Source organism: Dama dama, chromosome 7 (genome assembly GCF_033118175.1).
Source record: "Dama dama isolate Ldn47 chromosome 7, ASM3311817v1, whole genome shotgun sequence".
In the NCBI taxonomy this organism is placed as follows: domain Eukaryota; kingdom Metazoa; phylum Chordata; class Mammalia; order Artiodactyla; family Cervidae; genus Dama; species Dama dama.
In genome coordinates, this window is record NC_083687.1 from 10,367,174 (window position 1) to 10,385,441 (window position 18,268).

Here is an 18,268-nt window from a genome sequence, read left to right on the forward strand (position 1 = left end):
GACTGCAAGCAGGACGTGGGCTCTGTGAAGACCAAGTCGGAGGGCCCAGGGGATTGGCAAGATGCCCTTGGGGAAGTGAAAGAGAAGCCCGAGTCCTTTAGGGCTTGCGTGTGACCACTTTTGGAAAGGTGTCAGAAAACAGACCAGGGTGCCCGGGACTGGAAAGATTTTGTCGGTTTTGGAACATTTAAACGCCTCCGTGCTTGTTATTTTTATCACCCCTGGCTGCCTCCCCATAGGGACTCCCATGCAGCAGAGAACTCCTAGAATGAAAAGGCTTGTGTGCGTGTGAGCTGTGGGGGACATGGGGAAGAGGGAGCCGGGACGCTGCGTCCCAGGTGGAGCCAAGCGTGGGTGGTGGCCCCTGGAAGGGAGAGTTCAGACCAGCCCTGTGGGGGTCCCCAGGCAAGGGCAGCTGCTCCACCAACTCTGCAACCCGAGCCTAGCAGTTTGGGGACCCCTGACTTCCTGTGGGAATGGGAAACTCGCCTGGAACCCCAAGAAATGAGGAAAGTTCCTGGAGAAGGGGGTAGCGAGTGGGGGAGGGGCCAAGGCCTTCTAGAGGGCTGGAGAAACACACCCAGACCTCCACAGCGTTTTGGAGGCTCCATAGGAGACCCGTCAGTAAAAACCAGGTGAAAGTCACTCGTGCTCAGGTTCCCCTAGTCAGCCTGATGAAGAGAAGAACAGTGGAGACGACAAAAGGGATCAAGTCTGAGTGGGGGTTGCAGTTTATTTTCAGACACACTCAGAGGGTGGGAGGTGGCCAGCCGGCTCCCTCTGCGTCCCCTCCCTGCATTTGGTTTAATCAAGAACTCCTCTCCCCTGACCTCTGAATCCCTCAGCTGTGCAAGATAGACGAGGCACTTGACCCCACCATCAGGAGGGGCTCAGGCAGGTGTGGGGTGCGGAGGGTAGAGGTTGGGGCGGAGTTCAAGTATTCACAGTTCCCCTGTGCACACCCCCGGATTACACTGTGCCCAGGCCAGAAGGGAGGGCCCCAGCCCTGGGGTTCCTAGTGGTGTTTCTAGCCCTTCTCTCACTCAGAAACTTATGATGCGCTCCCTGCCCCTTTCCCTGATAATACAAACCGCAGTCCTAAACCCTGTAGTCCAGGCGAGGTGGGGGCCCGGGCAGTGCGCTCACCTGAGACCCCTCCCTTCCTCACCTGGAGTGGCGGGGGGTGTGGCGAGCTGCTTGTAGTGATGGGTGGGAGCAAGTGGTAACACGTGGGGGGACAGAGTCCCTCAGGAGCTCTGGTCTGCACCCCACCCCACCCCGAATCCCTGAGAGTCCACCTCCAAAGTCAGTATGGGCCGGGGCGGGGGTGGGGGGGTTGGGGGGGGGTGGGAGCGGGGGCTGCGGGGACCTCATCCCCCCCCCCCTCCCCAGTCCTGTTCCCGGGGAACGCGATGCTCAGGAAGGGCCAGGTCTGGGCTCCAGGCCCAGCTTTCAAGCTCAACCTTCCAGAACTGCTGAATTCTGGGGAAGGGTAGGGCTACTAACCCCCACAGCCCAGATGTCCTGGCTTTGGGCAGACTGGTGGGAAGGAGGGGTGCCCTTCTAAGGGTATTATAAAAAGCTAAAACCGTTAATGACGACTTGGAAGAAGTGGTTCCCAGCCTCTTGCTTCCCCAAGTTATCAGTCTCCCCAGCACCCAGCAGACAGGGCTGAGGGGGTCCCAGAGAGCTAAGAGAGAGGCCACCGCCCCCCTCCGAGAGGGGGCCCGTTAGCACCATGCAATGTTGGAGCACCCAGCAGTCTGATGGATGCCCCTGGACAGGGGCCCTCCAAAGCCGGAGTGCCCACTTACTAAAGCTTCTGTGCTCTTAATGGGGGGCAGGGGGACACCCCTGCTGGAGAGGAGGTGAGGGGAGAAGCTGGGGCCAAAGTTCACACAGGGGTCTCAGGACCCCAAAGGGCCCCTCCAGGAGTCATGACTTGAAGAATCTTCGTACCACAAACTGGCCCAACAAAACCACAGCCAGAACTATGACTACGTTCCTGATGGGGCCGTTCCCCAAGTCCAGAGCTGCCACCTGCCAGGAGAGACAGAGGGGTCATAGGTGGAGGTGGCTAGTGAGGGCTGGTGGCTCCCAGGGCCCGGGGTGGGGCGGCTCCAGCAGCAGGGACGGGGTGACCAATGCTCAGGCACTCACCCAGCCACCCCTCTGCGCGATCCACCTGGCGATGCAGCGACGCAGCATGAAGTCGGCCACAAAGCGGGTCACCTGGCCCAGGAAGCCGGTCAGGCCGCGCTGGTAGACGTAGAGGGCCAGGCGGTAGCCGAAGCCCAGCAGAGCCACCACGCGGCCCCAGTTGATGCCACTCTCAAACAAGCTGCAGGCAGGGGAGATGCTGTCACTGGAGACCCCCGGGGGGCCCTTCGTCTTCCTTCCCCCTCCCATCCCTTTGGACCCCCCACTCCCATCCCCTCCCTGCTGGAAAGCAAAAATGGCTTAGCCGTGAACTGGGGGGCGCAGAGGCTGCCCCAGCCTGGCTTCAATCTGGAAAGAGCCCGCATCCCTGTGAAAGGAGAAAGCTCAGACGGCAGATGAGTGGGGCGCTGCTGCTTGGGCTGTGGCCCCGTGCTGGGGGCGCAAAGGCTCACAGAGCCTGGAGGGCAGAGCGGGCGGGTGGAGGCAGCGGGGAGATTACCTGTGGGCACTGCTGCTGGCCTGGCAGCCCGGGGACGGCAGAGAGAAAAGGACAGAAGAGGAGGTTAGGACAGTCTTAGAATCACAGCGGAGTGGGTGGTGACCTCTAAGGACACAGGCAGGGCGTTCAGCTCTGAGCACTGATTCCATCTCCGGCTCCTGCCTTCACCCTCAGCCTCGAATCTACCCCAAGGCTGACTTTCTTAACCCAGATGGTGACAACGGCTAACACCTCTAAGTGTGCACGCGGTCCTAAGCGTATTTCCCCTAGTTTACGGACCAGGAAACTGAAGGCTAGGATGTGCCACAAAGCCGGTAAATGGCGAAGCTAGGATTCGCCCAGGCTGCTGGTCTCTTGGGGCCAGATCAGAGCATCAGTCATCTTCAGGACCCGGTGGGCTGAAGCCAGGTTCAGCAACCATCTTTGGTGTGAAATGTGGTTCCAAATCAGAACGACAGCTGTGTCCCAGCAGTGCTGGGGAGCTCCGGGGACAACCCCACTGTGGGCCGCCCCCCCACAGTCCTGATCTACCAGCTCATGTTGGTGTTAGGGCTCATGAAGGCTGTGCCCTTGTGTACAAAGATGAGGAGCCTGGGCTTAGAAAGAGAAAGGCAGGGGCCCGAGGCCACGCGTGAGTTAACAGCAGAGGCGGGGACAGAAAACACATCTCCCGACACCAGCAGAGAAGCTTGTCTCCCGTCTCACAGGCAGAGCCTGGCGCAGCGGGGACAGCGCCGTGGAGGGGCGGTGGCCGGGGCTACCTGGACGCGATCTTGGTGAAGTACTCGTAGGCGTTGTCTGCCGTCGGCTGCAGGTGCTGCAGCATGGCCTGGAATTCCGAGTCGTAGCGCCGGTTGATGTCGTCCCCGATGATGGCGAGCTGGCGGCCCACCTGCCCCATGGTGCTGGAGGAGCGGGAGGCAGCCAGTGAGTTAGGGCCCGGACTGGCAGCAAACCGCTGCTGCCTGCCCGAGATGCCCTGGCCTGGGGCGCCCCTCCTGGGAAGTCCTGACCGTGTCTCAGACACGAGGGCTGGCCCGGGCACAAGGGCCAGGCTGTGCTGAAAAGGGTGCCGGTTTTGGGATGGGAGCAAACGCAAAAGGGCAGCAGCGGGAGAAGCCCCTGCCAGCTTGCTCCGCTCCCAGAACCGACACGGCGACCCTGCGTGAGCCTCCGCTTCTCTCAGCACGTCCCCGTGGGCCCAGGGGCCGCAGCTCACCTGCTGGGTTCTGGGTGCAAGGTGGCCATCTCTGGGTCAGTAGGTGCAGCTGCCCCCTCAGCCTCCTGTTCCTGCTGATGGCGGTAAAAGACGTAGCTGCGGAAGACCTCCTCCGTGTCCCGGGCCACCTGCTCCTCTGGGGACCAAAGCTGGGAGTCAGGGAGGAAGTGCTTTGGGGAGGAGGGTTCCCTCTGCCGGGGGACACACCTGTCCCTCCTCTAACCCTCAGGTGACACCTAGGGCTGACTCCGAGTAGAGCTGTCTTCTCAAAGCAGCATTATGGAGGAGGCGACCGCCCCGTTTACAGATGGGGAAACTGAGGCATGGTGTTAGCGTCACGTGCGCGAGGTCATGCGGCTGGAGTGAGCAGTGTGGCCAGGATGGACTCCCAGGCGTTTGGGTCTCTGATGTTTAGTGTCCAAGGCACCCGGCCGTATGGCTTGGCTTAGGGACCGTGGGAAACAGAGTTTGAAATTGCAGCCCAGGAAAGTCACACTGGGATATAGTGAGCGGCCTGGGATGCTCAGGCCAGGAAGCAGCCTGTGCTGGGTGGCGGAGCTGCCGGCCTTTGGGGTGGTCCCCTTGGGAGAGGGCACTCTCTTCCTTCCTCCCCAGAGTCTAACAGCCCATCTCCACATTGGGCGGCCCTGACCAGGTGATAAACCGCCTCACTTCCTTGTTTCCCCAGCTGGGATAAGACAGCCGCGCCCACGCCTTCCCTGCTGCTCGCCCATCGCTGGCTGCCCGGGGAGGGCAGGGTGGCCTCCTCAGGTCCTACGCGTCCTTCCCCCTGCCGCTCCCAGGGCTGGGTCTGGCCTGCACCCCGGCTGCTGAGCCGGCTGGCCGCCTGCACTGGGTGGGGAGGTGCTTTTCCCCTTTGCGAAAGGCGGGTAAACTGAGGTGGGCCCTTGGGACCATCCGGGTCTGCTCTCGCCAACCTCCCAGCTGGCCCCGGTGGCTATGGGGTGGGTGAGGGGGCAGACAGACCCTTACCCGAGGTGGAGGAGGGGTCAGGCTCGCCGCAGCCCTGCCCGGGGGGACCCGGGCCTTGTCCGGAAGCCATTCCTCAGGTCCTGGGGAGAGGAGGAGTGTCAGACTGTTGGGGGCAGATAGGAAAGCAGAGATGGGACCAGGGGCTCCAGCGGTCCGTGGAGGTGCAGAGGGCCCCCTCTGGAAAGACCCACTGACCCAAGAACTTATCACTTCACTGGCGGCTCTTCAAGGAAGACTGGGGCTGAGGAAGGCCAGGCAGCCAAGACTCCCCCCACCGGGGACCAGCCCAGGCCCTGGGGCGGGGAGGCCACAGTGGTGGCCAAGCGGCTGTCTCGTCACGTCTTACCCCCCTCTGGGCTGGGGAGGCGAGTTTCAGAGGCGGGGTTTCCTTCCGCTGCCGCTGGGGCCCCCTGCACCCTATCCAGTCCATGCTCACCGCAGACTCGCCACCTTCCAGCCAGTGACCCTGAAGGCCGTCCCCGAAGGTCCCACTCCCCCCCACCGGCTAGTCAGAGCACACCTGTTCTCCAACTCGGGCCTGTTAGCCGCACACATCTCGCGAGCGCCTGTGGTGTCCTCCTTACACGTGCGGGAGGAGGCAGGATGGGCACCGTCATGCCCACTGCACAGGTGGGAAAACTGAGGCACAAGGAAGGCCCCAGGCCGCGGGGCTAGTCAAGCCATCAGGGCGATCTGAATTTCCACACGTGTCCATTCTCTCCTCAGCGCTCATGTCAGACTTGCTTCCCAGTCTGTGGAACCTCAGAGCGGCTCCTTTGCAAGGCCGCCTTCCCTGCCGGTGCCGGTCTCTGCCCTTGCCCCGCCTGCCTAGCAGGTGGCTGAGGAAGCCACGTGTACCCCTCGTCCTCCTGTCTCCGGCCCCCGGTTTCCCCCTTTGCCGGGTTCTGACCACAGCCCCTGGCGGCTCAGTGAACCCTGGGCAGCACAAGTATTTCCTGGACATAAGCTGTTTCACTTTCAGTTTGCACGCTCCTCATTGCCCCGCGCCCCAAAGCTGCCTCCATCACCCAGGTGGGAAGCCCCCCTCTTCCCGTCACTCGAGAGGGCCCAGCCCGGGCCCAACACACATGCCGCCCTCTCCTACCAGGGAGGGCCGGTGTACCCTCTCCTCCCTGGGAGGGCCTGTGGACCGTATACCCTCCCCCCTCAGGCCTGGGGCCATTTTCCAAAGGGCCTCAGGAGAAGGGTGGGGAGGGTCCACCTGTGCGCCCCACCCTTTGCTGTCAAAGGGGCAGGGACAGGGAGAAGGGACTCGCCCCTCCTGCGGCCCGCGGTCCCCCGCCTGCTTAAGACAGAACTTTGCTTGGCACCCCGCATCCTAGAAACTGCTTCCCAAACAAGGCGCCTTTCTCCCTCCCTTGGTACCCAAACGCGGTGCCCCCCAGGACATCATCAGGGCTGAAGGATGCTAACTGCACCTCGACTCCCTTTCCCACTACCCCTGGGGCTCACCGCTGGGGATAATGTGGAGCCTTGGAACTCGCCCCAGGGCCAGAGGCCTGAGCCGACCCGGGACTTCCTCTGCCCCCATCCAAGTGGCCTGACTTCCTGGTGGGGAGAGTCCGCTGTGCCCCACCTTTTGGGTTTGCCAGGCCCAGGATGCTGCTGGAGTTGGAGGGAAGGGGGCAGATCCTGACCTGGTCTTAGGACTCCCGGGGCAGCAGGAAGCACTCTGAACAATCTCCCGCCGCCCTTGACCTTGACTCTGACCTCCACTCCCATCCCCCAGACTGCTAAAGAACCTGGCTCTTTGGCACGCGATTCTCGGGCAGCCAGGGCCAGGGCAAGAGGGGACCCGCCTGAGGGGCAGCCCGAGGGAGCCCCGGCTGGATCGGGCCACCTTTGAGGGCTGGTGGAGCTGCCCGGGCAAGCTTCGCGGCATCCCCCTCCCCAGCGGGCTCCCCAGGGGCTCCCTGCCTCACCCCGGGCCTGGGGCTGCCCAGGGAGGGGGGCATGGGCAGGACTGTCCCGGCTTACCTCCCCGGACCCTGACCCAGGCCCGGGATGGCCCAGCAGGGCGGAGGCCAGAGATCCTGGGGCCAGGGACTGCTCCCAGGGTTGGGTCCCCAGGCCTGGCTTCCAGGAAGGGGTGTCAGTGGATCCCCGGTGTCTGGAGTGCAGCCTCTGCCGGTCCCAGAGCGGCCCTAGGGACCCGCGGGGCTGCGGCGATCATAGAGGCGCCAGCGGCTCCCGGCTCCCATCAGCTCCCTCTAGAGGAAGTAGCTTAGTGGCCGCCGGATGCGAAGCCACAGCCCGTGGCCTGAGGCGGGTCTGGGTTACGCAGGAGAAAGCGGCCTCCCTCCTCCTCCCCCAAGGCTTTTCCCCCACCCTGATTCCTGGTCCTCCTTCTTGGTCTGTCCCCTGCTCCCTTCCCTCAGTGTCAGTAAAACAGCCAGGATGGGGAGGTTCCTTGAACCCCACCCACTGTGTGCCAGGCACTTTAAAAGCCCTTTGGAGGGACTTCCCTGGTGGTCCAGTGGCTAAGACTCTGTCCTCCCAACTCAGGGAGGTCTGGGTTCGATCCCTGGTCAGGGAACTAGAGCCCACATGCAGCAACTAAGAGTTCACGTGCTGAATTCAGACACAGTGAAGCCAAATGAATAAATATAAAAATAAATAAATAAGAGCACTTTGGAACAACCCTGGGAAGCTGGTGCAGCGGGCCACACCCATCTTACAGGGGAACAAACTGAGGCTGGACTGGCTTAAGGAACCTCTCCCGAGGTCACTGAGATGGGAATAATACTGAGATTCAGTGTGCAGTTAAGACTCTGCGCCAGGCGCCTACCTTGGTGGTCTCCACAGGGGAAATGTGATGTCACCCTGAGTGTGACGGGCAGGCACGCAGGAAGGAGGGCACGGGGTGGGGGGGGGGGGGGTGGCGCGCCAGCTGGACGCTGAGAAGGGAGGGAAGGGGGAGGACAGCCACCACCGGCTGCGGGGAACGAGTGGATCCCAAGGACAGCAGGGCCGCAGGGGAAGGACAGGCGGGGAGGAGAGAGCCCTGGGCTGCCCTGGACCCCATCCTCAGAGCTAGGGTTCCTCGGGACTGCTCTGCCTGCCCCGCCACTGTCTCCTGGGGCCTCCCCAACCCCCCCCAAGCCCCCACCCCAGCTGGCTCCCCAGGCCTTGTCAAATCCCTGCCCACTCTGCTCCCAACGAATGCCCCCCCCCCCGCCCCCGCCTTCTAGAACTCCTGGAAGTTTCCAACTGGAGGTTTTCAATTTCAAAACCCCCTTCTGTTCTTAAGCAGTTGGTCCTGTGGTGGCTGCTGCGGCCCCTCCGAGTCAGGGACCCTCTCAGGATGGAGGCCCCTGCTTCAGGCCCTCGACCCCGAATTTTGGGCCGCTCCTCCATGTTCTGCTTTTTCCGGAGCTTGGTGGGCAGCAAGCGCAGCCCGAAGAGCTCAGACAAGGCCCCGCAGAAGGGCCTGAGGGGGCAGGACGCCGTCCCCTTGATGACCAACCGTCACCGTTGGGGACGAGCTGCATGGAGGGAGACCAGGCCTCCCACCAGGCTGACCTGCGCCCGCCCTGGGGCCCTGCCGCGGCCCAGCCCCTCGGGGCTGGAGATGGGGGCCCCAGGGCCCCAGACCTCCCCAGCTGCAAAGGTCCTGAGGGTCGTGGCTCAGAGCGTAGAGGTGAAGCCAGTCCTGCCCAGAGGAAGCCAGGAGGTGCTGGGCCACCTGTCTGAGCTGGAGGAGAGGGAAGAGGCGGCCACAGGGGAGGCCTCAGGGAATACGGGCACCTCAGAAAGGTGAGGGGCTGGGCCGGGGATGGAGGAGCTGGGGGGAGTCAGGGTGTCAGGAGGGAGGAGGACGTGGGCCTGAGGTTTGAGGACCCGAACTGGGGACAGACCAGGGGCTTCCCTGGTAGCTCAACTGCTAAAGAACCCACCTGCAAGGCAGGAGACCCCTGTCTGATTCCTGGGTTGGGAAGATCCCCTGGAGAAGGGAAAGGCTACCCACTCTAGTATTCGGGCCTGGAGAATTCCATGGACTGTAAAGTCCATGGGGTCGCAGAGTTGGACACGACTGAGCTACTTTCACTATCAGGAACGGACTCCTTGGGTGGGCAGAGGACTGGGTGGGCATGGTCGTTCACATCAAGGTGGAGAGGAACCTGGAGATGACAGAGGGAGGCTGAGACGGGGGTCCTCCTGCAAGTGAGGGGTTGTGGATAGGGGCACCGAAAAGACAAGGGTATAGGCCAGGGGCTAGGAAAGGTGCATGTGGGGTGAGTTGGGCCTCCCATCACTTCCCAGCTCCTTGCTGGGCCCCTCCCCTCCTCCCTACTTTTGAGGGGATCATCCTCCTCTCTGATGAAGACCCCAGAGGGCAGAGCAGAGAGCAGTGGGGAGCAGGGGGTTGGAGGAGCTGCACGGGGCCTTGGCGGGGGTTTGGGACCTTCACCACCTCTCTGGGCCCTGCCTGCCACCCCCATCTGACTGTGCTCTGGGGTCAGGGGCCACTCTGCCCAGGCCTTGGTGGTGGAGCTGGGATGCGTGCCGAGGGCCGTGGGGCCACTGGAGTTCAGCCCCGAGGCCTCCAGGGAGGAGGAGTGTCTGCTTGATGGTGAGTGCGGTGGCCACAGGCCCCGGGGGACGGCCGGGGCGTCGGGCTGGGGAGGATGCGGGGCAGTCTGAGCAGAGCTGGATCCCAGTGCCACTCGGCCCAGGCGGTGTGAGGGCGGCAAGTCGCTCAGCCTTTGTGCATCTCAGTTTCCCCATCTGTAGAATGGGAGCATGATAGCACCCCTGTCAGAGGGCATTAGCAAGGATTAAGTGAGACGTTCTCTCTTTGTGAAATGCCTAGAACTGTGCCTGGCACATAGCAGGCGTTTGCCAAAGGACACAAGGAAAGCTGGCCCTAGCTCAGCCCTCCCGAAGGACCCGTGCTCCTCAGGCTGGGCCTCCACCCTTTGCTGTGGGCCCCCAGTGACCACTGCCCTCCACAGGTGACCTAAGGCTGGCCTCCTCCAAGGTGGGGGCAGCTCCCTGGAACCGCCTCCTCGGCTTGTACAAGCGGCTCCAGAAGGGGGCCATGGCCAAGGTCCGTGGGGCCCCGGCGCGTGGAGGCGGGCGGAGGCGGGGTGGGCCCGGGAGAGCGGCGCCTGTCTCACCCCGTCCTGCTCTCTGCTTGGGGGTCGGGGTCGGGGTGGGGGCCCAGGCTCGGGCCGCCCTCCTCACCTGCGGGGTGGCGGTCACACCCAGTTCCCTCTCAAGGAAGGCCTGCCCGGAGAGGAGCCAGGCGAGGAAGAGGAGGCGGAGGAGGAGGAAGACAGCGCCCTCAAGCTCTGCGTCCCAGGCACCGTCACCCTCCAGTCACCGCTGCATAAGGCCTTCAGGTCAACGGACACAGTAGGTGGGTGTGCTGCCCGCACCCCCTCACCCCGCCCCCAGCCCCGCTTTGATGGAGCGGCTCTCAGATGCGATACCAGTTAATACCACCAGGGGGAGCCATAGGACCTAAAATGATGGCCCAGGCCGGGAGGCGGGGGAGGCCTGAGAGGTAGGCGGCGGGTTACGTCCCGGACCGTGGCTCCTCGAGCACCACCCTTCCCCAGCCCAGATTTCTAGCTCCTTCAGTGGCTCCCCCCTGCACCCCCAGTTTCCCCATCAGGTGTGCACTTGCTGTGACGGTGCCCAGGGGGCCCCCCCTTCTCCCATCGCAGCCACCTCGCCACCCTGGTGTGGCGAGCAGATGTCTTAGTGGTAATGAAAGACAGCCTCCAGTAAAGTCGCCGTTGACATTTTCCTTACCATGGGCCAAACCCCCTCCTAAGCACTTTTCATGCAATGCTGCATTCTGACTCTGAGGTCGGTCCTGTTATATAGTCTCCGCTTCCCTGTGAGATCACTGGGGCCCAGAGGGGTTAAGTAATTTGTCGACGATCACCTCGCTGGTCAGTGGCAGAGCTGGGGCTTGAACCCCCGCGGTGTGGGTTACTCCGGACTGGTACGCTGGACTTGGTGGCTGGAGGAGGCGGGGCGGGGTGGAGCAGATATCAGCCCCTCGAGTGAACGCTGTCCCCGGGGAGGCAGGTAAAGAGAGTCACATTCACGATGGGAGCAGGGAGCCCAATGAGCGTCCTGGGACAAGCTGGGCGGTGGGGAGGTGGAGTTCGGCGGGCTCCAGGGGCCCGACTGGGGGTGACCAGGGGCCACGCAGGGCAGGGAGAGGTTTGGAGAGCTGGGGCCATTTCACCTTCCTCAGATCCCAGGCAGGCTGCAGCTGCCCCCTCCTGCCTGTCCCATGCCCGTCTCTCTGGCTCTCAGGTTTTGTGGAGGCGGAGCTAAAGAAGCTTCTGGTTGTTCAGCGGGAGTCCCGCCTCTGGAAGATGGTTGGCTACGACGGCCGGGAGCTGCTGACCCAGCCAGAGATCACCCTGGAGGAGGCGGGCGTCGTGGACGGCCAGGTACGCCCACCCACCCACCACCCCGCCCCGCCTGCGGGCACCCGGAGCCTGGGGCTGGAGACCTCCGGTCTGCAGAGGCTGCGGGCCCAAGCTCCAGTCACCCCCGCCCCCTGCCGGGCAGGAAGGGCATAAGTCCTTCTTCGTGGTGGTCTCTCCGAGAGCAGGACCCCGACCTCCTAAGCACACGCTTCTCCATCCGGCTCGCTCTCACTTAGCCCAGAGCCCGTTGCTAAGGTGTCACTGCCACGCACTTGCCGTGTGGTTTTGGGCAAGTCCCTCCACCTCTTTGGGGTCAGTTTCCTCATCTCCACGGGGAGGGAGTTTATCAGGCAGCTTGACGGCTTCCCTGCGCCTCTGTCATTCGCATAATGTCGCTCTTTTCCCGTCTTCTCTCCCAGTCACATCCACACCTCCTCCCACAAACACACACAGGCGGCAGGGGAGTCAGCAGGGGTAACAATGGGGACCACCCCCAGCCCGCCCTCTGTGACGCTGGCCTTAAAGGTTAGGCCTGTCCAGGTTTCTCTGAGTGCACTGATAGATCTGTTGATGAAAAAAATGTGTCGATTTCCTTTCTGGGTTAATTTCCATTCATTCATCAGCTCATCCTTTCCTTCAGTGGACATCTGCCCCCCTACAGTCTGTGTAGTTCACAAAAGGAAGGAGCAAAGTCTGTAGTAGCCTCTGCTGTGGCCTGACTTGCTCTGTGCCTTTGAATATGGGCTTTGGTGTTCTCACCTGGAAAGGGGGTATTGGAAGATGAGATGAAATGAGTGTGTGGCATGCGGTCAACTGCAAAGGGCACTCCAATGTCAGGGATTATGACTCACCCCTCGAGGGTCACGAATACCAGGAATCCTTGCCCACTCCTCATCCTGAGCCTTAGGCCACGTCACCGGGTGCCCCGGGTGCTCTGGGGAGCCTCACCCTAACCCACACAAGTCCTGGCTCTGGTAGGGCCCCTGCTTTGGGCTTTTCCTGCTGAAGGGAACTTTTCTCCCCTGCCCCTCCAGGGCCACCCCCTGAGCTGGCCTGCCCTGTCCCGGGCGGCGCAGTCCTAGTTTAGCCTGAGCACACCGGGGCCCACGAGGGGGTTTCTGGGTGGTGGCGGTGAGTGCGGGCTGGCGCCTCACCGGGGGACAGGGCAGCCTCGGGAAGAGCTTCCTGCTGGGGGCGTGTCGAGGGTCCTATCCTCATCACCACCCCCTCTCTCCTTGTCTGCCCTCAGGGACACCAGGCTGAGGGGGAAGGAAGCCAAGCCCCGGCCTTTGGGGAATGCTGGGGCCCTGGGGGAGGGGCGCCGAGGCCGCAGAAGCAGCGCCCGGGCTGAGGGGGGCGGTTGCCGAGCCCCCTCGGTGTGGTGTCCAGGACAGAGGTGAGGGAGGGCATGGGCCGGCTGGGGCTGCTCCCCTCAGGCCGCAAGGAGGCGGCTCCGGGCTGGTGGGCCTGGGCCAGCTGTGGGCCCCTGGGGGCAGCTTCAGAAAGGTGGTCTTGGGGTGCTTACCTCTGGGGGTGCAGGTGGGACATTCAGGGGGGCACTGAACAGGGAGAGGAGAGTCCAAAGATGCCAAGTCCTCAACTTTCACCCACTTGTTACCCCCAGCACCTGCTTCTGGAGGAGATGGATGAGATGGGAAACTGGCCTCCAGAGTGAAGCCAGCGCCGCCCGGGGTCCCTGCAAGTGTGGAGGGATGGAGCCCTGCTTCTCAGGGCACCTCAAGGAGCCCCTGGGGGCAAGGGGTCTCAAGATAACCCGTGTCTGTGCATCTGCAGGGTGGGCCTGCCCGGCAGACTGCTCCCACTCGTCAAAGTCAGGCCCAGCACGTTACTAATAAAACTCAGTTGGCATTGGGCTCCTTGGCTGTCTGTCTGCGGAGCCCGCCCCTCGTCCTGCACTGGGAACAAGCCAAGCGTACCCAGGGTCTCCGTCTCGTTCTCATCGGGGCCCACAGGCCCCAGGCCACCCCAGCTGCAGAGCCCCAGGCTCCATCTGAGCTGGAAGACAGCAGGTCTGATGCACCTGACCCGGGTAGGGAAGGACCTGGGGGCCACGAGGCCTGCAGGCCCTGACTTCCCTTCCTCTTGAGTTCCCAGGCCCAGCGTGGGGCCTCCCGGGAGGATCCGGGAATTCTCCAGCAGGAAGTCCCTGCCCAGCCGGCACGGGGACAAAGCCAGGAAAGCAGACCATGGGGACCTGCCCCAGGGACCGGGCTGGGGGCAGGTGAGAGGCCCCTGGGTAAATGGAGGTGTGCCACAGGGGTGGGGGGGCCGGGGCCCACTCTGCCAAGCGGAGTCCCGGGCACCTCTGGGGACCCTGGGTGCAGGGAGGCCCAGACATCTAGGAGAAGACCTTCCTCCAGCTCTACCGAATTCCAGAAGCGAAGGTGGGGTTGAGTTACTGGCCATGGGAGGCACACCTTCATCACTGGCTTCGTGGGCATCCAATGGGGGGAGGGCCAGCACAGTTTGGACACCAGGAGGGGCTGTTTGCTGGGAGGGCTGGCTGGCTGCCGGTGGGATGCTCGTTCATTCCCTCCCGGTGGGGTCCGGGCTCTGAGCCCCCAGAGTACACGTGAGACAGCTCACCCCGCCCCAAGGCTTATCAACACCACTGCTGTTTACAGACACACACTGGCCTTCTCCATGGGGCTCCCACTGGGTCCAGCCCAAAGGCCTGTACAGAGCTGAAGTTCAGTGTCAGAACATGGAAGCCGCTTGAATAATTATTGTGATTGATTACAGCAGCTGTTTGTCAGTCAGATGGGAGTGCCTGGGGGGGGGGGTGGTCAGCCCACTGACCTCCCGCCCAGCCCAGCGAAGGTGAGCGCCTTGCCTCCCACCCCCCCAGCTGGGGCTCAGAGGGGAGCTCGGAGACAAGATGGCTAGTGATTCACAAGTGGGCCAAGGCTTCCCAGGCAGACTGCCCACCCCCTGGAATCCTTGACTCAGGCCCTGAGCTGGGGCCGGTGGAAGGGCCCATGCGGACTGTCCCCCTGAGTCAGCTGGGAGGCGGCCTTGTGATCAGATGACTCACCTGGGCCCTGATTCCTTCCTCCAGGGTGTTGGCCGGTGGGAAGTGTGGGGGCCTCGGAGGGCGGGCTGTGGGCTCCCTGGTGTCTTCCCCGTGGACGCAGCCCTCCTCACAGACCCCATGAAGAGGGTGCTTCTCTGCCTTCCCCCTTCCTGGGAGGCCCCCAAACTGGGTGCCAGTCATGCGCAGGCTGGAGGGGGACCCCCAGGCGCAGAGCAGTCCAGACGCCTCCCTGCCCCCTCCCCCGGTGTCTTTGGGCAGGACCAGCGGCCCCTGGGCACAGGCAGGCACCACAGTGGGTCAGGGTAGGCTGGGCCCTGCAGGCAGCGGCTCACGTGAGCCAAGGGGCCTGCGAGGGACCTTCCCAAGTGGACCTCGGTTCTTGGGGAGTGTCTCAGCCTTGGACACCCCCCTCTCTGCTCCTCTCTTTCCCCTTCTGTCAAGTGAGGGCCCTGGCACCGCGTGGTCCACCTGCCTCCCTGGGTTCCTGTGAACCCCAGGGAGGAAGGTCAGTAAGGCTGGGAGCAGAAATGGGGTCTGAGTCAACGCAGGCTTGAGAGCCCCTCCCCGGCCCCAGACGGTCCTTGGCCGGCTTCTGTGGATGGGCCTGGCTTGACGCTCACGAGCGGGGAAGGCGGGGGTGACAAGGCCCAGGGACCTGCTGTGGGGGAAGGCCTGGGGGGGCGTGTGCAGGGGGCCAGGCACAGGCCCACCCTGCAAGGGGCCAGGGGCCAGGCAGGTGTGCCCGAAAGGCTTTGGGGGAACGCTGCCGATGCATCTGTGGGTCTGACCCGAGGCCTGGGCGGCACTGCAAGCTGTCTTCCCAGGACTTTGGTGGAGGTCCAGTGTTTAGGACACCGTGCTTCCACGGCAAGGGGCACAGGTTTGATCCCTGGTCAGAGGATCAAGACCTGGCCTGCCGTCCCTGGTGTGCAGGCAGCAAGGGGAGGCGGCTGTGCACCGCTTGCAGGGTGGGTCCTGTACCAGGGGGCTTGGCTTGGGGGCGAGGGGCTCTGAAACCCCGAGAGCTGCCTCTTTCTCATATGTGCAAAGGGACCAATCAGGCTACCGGTGCCCTAGTCAGGTCCAAGTCAAGCTGAACGTCAGAACTCGCCAGCAGCTGCCCCGTCCCGATGTCTCTCTCCTCCACCCCTCGTCTTCCGCCACCGCTCACTGTTGGTAGCTGCATGTGGGCCTCTGTTTCTATCTCTCTTACTGCATATCTGGGGGGGACAGAGGTGAGAAACAGCCCCTGGATCCATTCTGAGGGTACCTGGGGGACAGTGGGGCTGAAAGGAAGGCAGTAGGTGGTGGGGGGGGCAATAGGGTGGACGGAAAGGTGGGCAGGGTGAGAGGCAGGCCTGCCCGCCCGGGGAGACGGCGGGTGGGGCTCCTGGGCAGGGCCTTCGAGGAAAATGCCACCTTGAGGCCTGCGCAGAGGCGGTGGTGGTCAGCATTGCCTCTCCCAGGGCAAGAGAAGGGCAGCGCCCCCTGGGTCATTTTCCAGGTGGGAAAGGAGCTGCAGGCGCAGAGGGGAGAGGCTCCACCAGGTGGCAGCCAAAGCGCCAGCTGGACAAGCTCACGTGACAGCAGGCAGGCCCCTGACCTCCCTGAGCCTCAGTTTTCACTTCCTGGAAATGGGCGAATCACAGGCTTCCCTTGCAGGCTGAGTGAAGTGCTGTTTGGCAGGGATCAAATACCAATACTGGTTAAGCACCCACCACATCCTGTTCTAGGCACTGGGGCAGCGGGCGCGGGGTGGAGGGCCGTGAACAAGACACTCTGAATCTCCACTTTTTAGCTTAGGATTGCTAGCAGGATAAACTGAACAGAGACTGGATCCGGGCGTGGCAGGTGCTGTGAGGAAGCTGCTGGGCGGCTGTCTCAGAGGGTGGGACGGGTAGGCCTCTCTGAGGAGGTCCTGTGAATGCAGGGACCACCAGGACGGGAGGGCAGGGACCGTCGGGGAACCCCCGGGCCGGGGAGCAGCAGGGGCCGATGCCCTGAGGCAGGAGCAGGCCTGGGCCTGTGAGGAACGGGAAGCAGACCTGCGTGGTGTGGCCACAGGGGCAGTGAGATCAGGAAGGAAGGAGATCACATCCTTTGTTGATCCGGGTTTTGAGAGTTTATTTTTATTTATCTTAAAAGTTTCTCTTTATCTGCCTGTGGCGGGTCTTAGCTGCAGCAGGCAGGGTCTTTCATTGCAGTTTGCAGGATCTAGTTCCCTGACCAGGGATCGAACCCCGGCTTCCTGCATTGGGAGTCTTAGCCCGTGGATCCACCAGGGAAGTCCCTTGAGGGGTTTAAGCTTATCAGACCGAGTGACCAGACGTGGTTAACATTTTAAAAGACCCCCTTGGCGGCTGCATAGGGACGAGACCGTAGGAGTGAGCGGGGGTGAGGCGTGGGCCGCGCAGGAGGTTGCTGGGGTCCGGAGTGAGTTCCTCGCTGGCTGCTGCTGTGAGGAGGGCAGTGGGGCGGCGTTGAAAGCGGCCGTGAGGAGTACCGGAGGGGCTCGACCACCAGGGGGCGCCCCCGGCCCTCGGCGCTCAGCCGGGCCCCCGCCGCCGCCTCCGGGTGGGCAGGGTCAGCCTCGCGGTGTGCAGTCGGAGGAGGGCCTGCCGGCCACCGTGGGCGACGGCGGCCGGGGCAGGCGCTTGGCCTCAGCAGGGCCTGTGCGCGCTCAGGCCCCGCAAATGCGCCCTGGCCTCGACGGCCCCGCCATCCGAGGGTGCCTCCGCCTGCAAAGGTGCGCACCTGGGCCAGATGCCCAGCGGTGGTTATTTTCATGTCCCCCTCACCCCGCACCCCCGGATCCCCGGGTCGCGGAGGGCTGGGGCTGCCTCTGCTGAAGGCAGTTCCATTTAACCTGTCCGGAGACCAAGCAGAAACGATTCCTCCCTGTCCTCCTGAAATCCACAGTGGGCAGGTGGGGTCAGGGCAACCCTGCAATAAAAATCAGAGCAGGATGTTGCTATAACACAGGATTGGAAAGCAGAGGAAGGAGCCAGTGATTCCATCAGGGAGGAACCTAGAAGGCCTCAAAGAGGAGGAGGCACCATCTGTGACTTGGGCTTGCAGGAGCAGGAGGGATTTAACAGGTGAAGCAAGGGGAGAGGGCATGCCTGCCAGGGGGACCCGCTGGGGATGGGGGGAGTGTCCAGTCGGCACTGGGGCCCCACTGTCTGCCTCTCTGACCCACACGGAACCGCCCCGGTCTCCCCTCTCCCAGGTCTCCCTGTTTGGTCCGCCCGTATGTGAACTGGGCTCCCTGCCGACCGTCTCTCTGTACACGTGCGGCCTCGGGCCTTGGCTGGGCTCGGATCACAGCCACACTTCCCGAGCCCCTCACGGCTGCTGCCCCCAGGTCTCCCTGGCTCCTTCTCACAGCCCTGCCCACCCTATACAGCTGGACTCTGGCAGCTCCTCTTCTGGGGTCCTCACAGCTCCCTGGCTATGGAACTAACGGAATCCACGTGTTTCCCTGCTCCCCCCTCACCTGGACAGACGCATCGTGAAGGCAGGCCCCGGGGGGCTTTGTCCCCAGGCCTGCGTGCCCAGCACGGTGGCTGGCACAGAGCGGGCTCAGCAGTACCAGGCTGAGAGAGGGAGGGCGGGCAGCGGCAGGAGGGCCTCGAGGGCAGAGCTGGAGTGTAGGGGCCGGGCTACACAGGGCCGACTAAGCCAAGCTCAGCAGCTTGCTGTGCATCCTCAGGGCGGTGGGAGCCGTCGAGGGCTATAGAGGTGGGGGAGCGGCTCTATCGTGGCATCCAGGATGAGGCGTGCGGTGGAGAGGCAGTGGGGGCAGGGGGTAAGTAGGGGCTGTTACACTTGTAGTGAGAGGTGCGGGGCTGAGCTGGGACAGAGGCAGGCGGGGTGGCCGGGAGGACCCTCGGGCAGCGCTTCTCATCGGGGCCGTCGTGTCTGCC

General features: G+C 63.4%; 3 protein-coding genes across 7 annotated transcripts; 1 reads left to right on the forward strand and 2 right to left on the reverse strand.

Annotated features, from left to right (window-relative positions):
• Positions 1-708: 708 nt before the first annotated feature.
• BAK1 (BCL2 antagonist/killer 1) lies at positions 709-7,122 on the reverse strand. Of its 5 annotated transcripts, none has more exons than XM_061146454.1 (6): positions 6,870-7,122; positions 4,872-4,951; positions 3,879-4,014; positions 3,421-3,564; positions 2,161-2,341; positions 709-2,040 (listed from the first exon to the last, which is right to left on the reverse strand). In XM_061146454.1, exons 2-6 carry the CDS (start codon positions 4,939-4,941, stop codon positions 1,936-1,938), a joined length of 636 nt encoding a protein of 211 aa, XP_061002437.1. In that variant the 5' UTR covers positions 4,942-4,951; positions 6,870-7,122; the 3' UTR covers positions 709-1,935. The 5 variants fall into 5 exon arrangements, with proteins under 5 accessions (XP_061002437.1, XP_061002439.1, XP_061002438.1 ...); XM_061146456.1 differs by lacking the exon at positions 6,870-7,122 and adding an exon at positions 6,469-6,526; XM_061146455.1 differs by lacking the exon at positions 6,870-7,122 and adding an exon at positions 6,345-6,482.
• Positions 7,123-8,196: 1,074 nt separating this feature from the next.
• On the forward strand, positions 8,197-13,104 carry LOC133059403 (gametogenetin-binding protein 1-like). Its single transcript, XM_061146452.1, has 6 exons — positions 8,197-8,648; positions 9,356-9,465; positions 9,848-9,942; positions 10,104-10,254; positions 11,169-11,308; positions 12,912-13,104. Exons 1-6 carry the CDS (start codon positions 8,197-8,199, stop codon positions 12,960-12,962), a joined length of 999 nt encoding a protein of 332 aa, XP_061002435.1. The 3' UTR covers positions 12,963-13,104.
• A 3,352-nt stretch (positions 13,105-16,456) lies between these two features.
• On the reverse strand, positions 16,457-17,998 carry LOC133059405 (circumsporozoite protein-like). The gene is made up of 2 exons (XM_061146458.1): positions 17,839-17,998; positions 16,457-17,285 (listed from the first exon to the last, which is right to left on the reverse strand). Exon 2 carries the CDS (start codon positions 17,127-17,129, stop codon positions 16,683-16,685), a length of 447 nt encoding a protein of 148 aa, XP_061002441.1. The 5' UTR covers positions 17,130-17,285; positions 17,839-17,998; the 3' UTR covers positions 16,457-16,682.
• Positions 17,999-18,268: the final 270 nt, after the last annotated feature.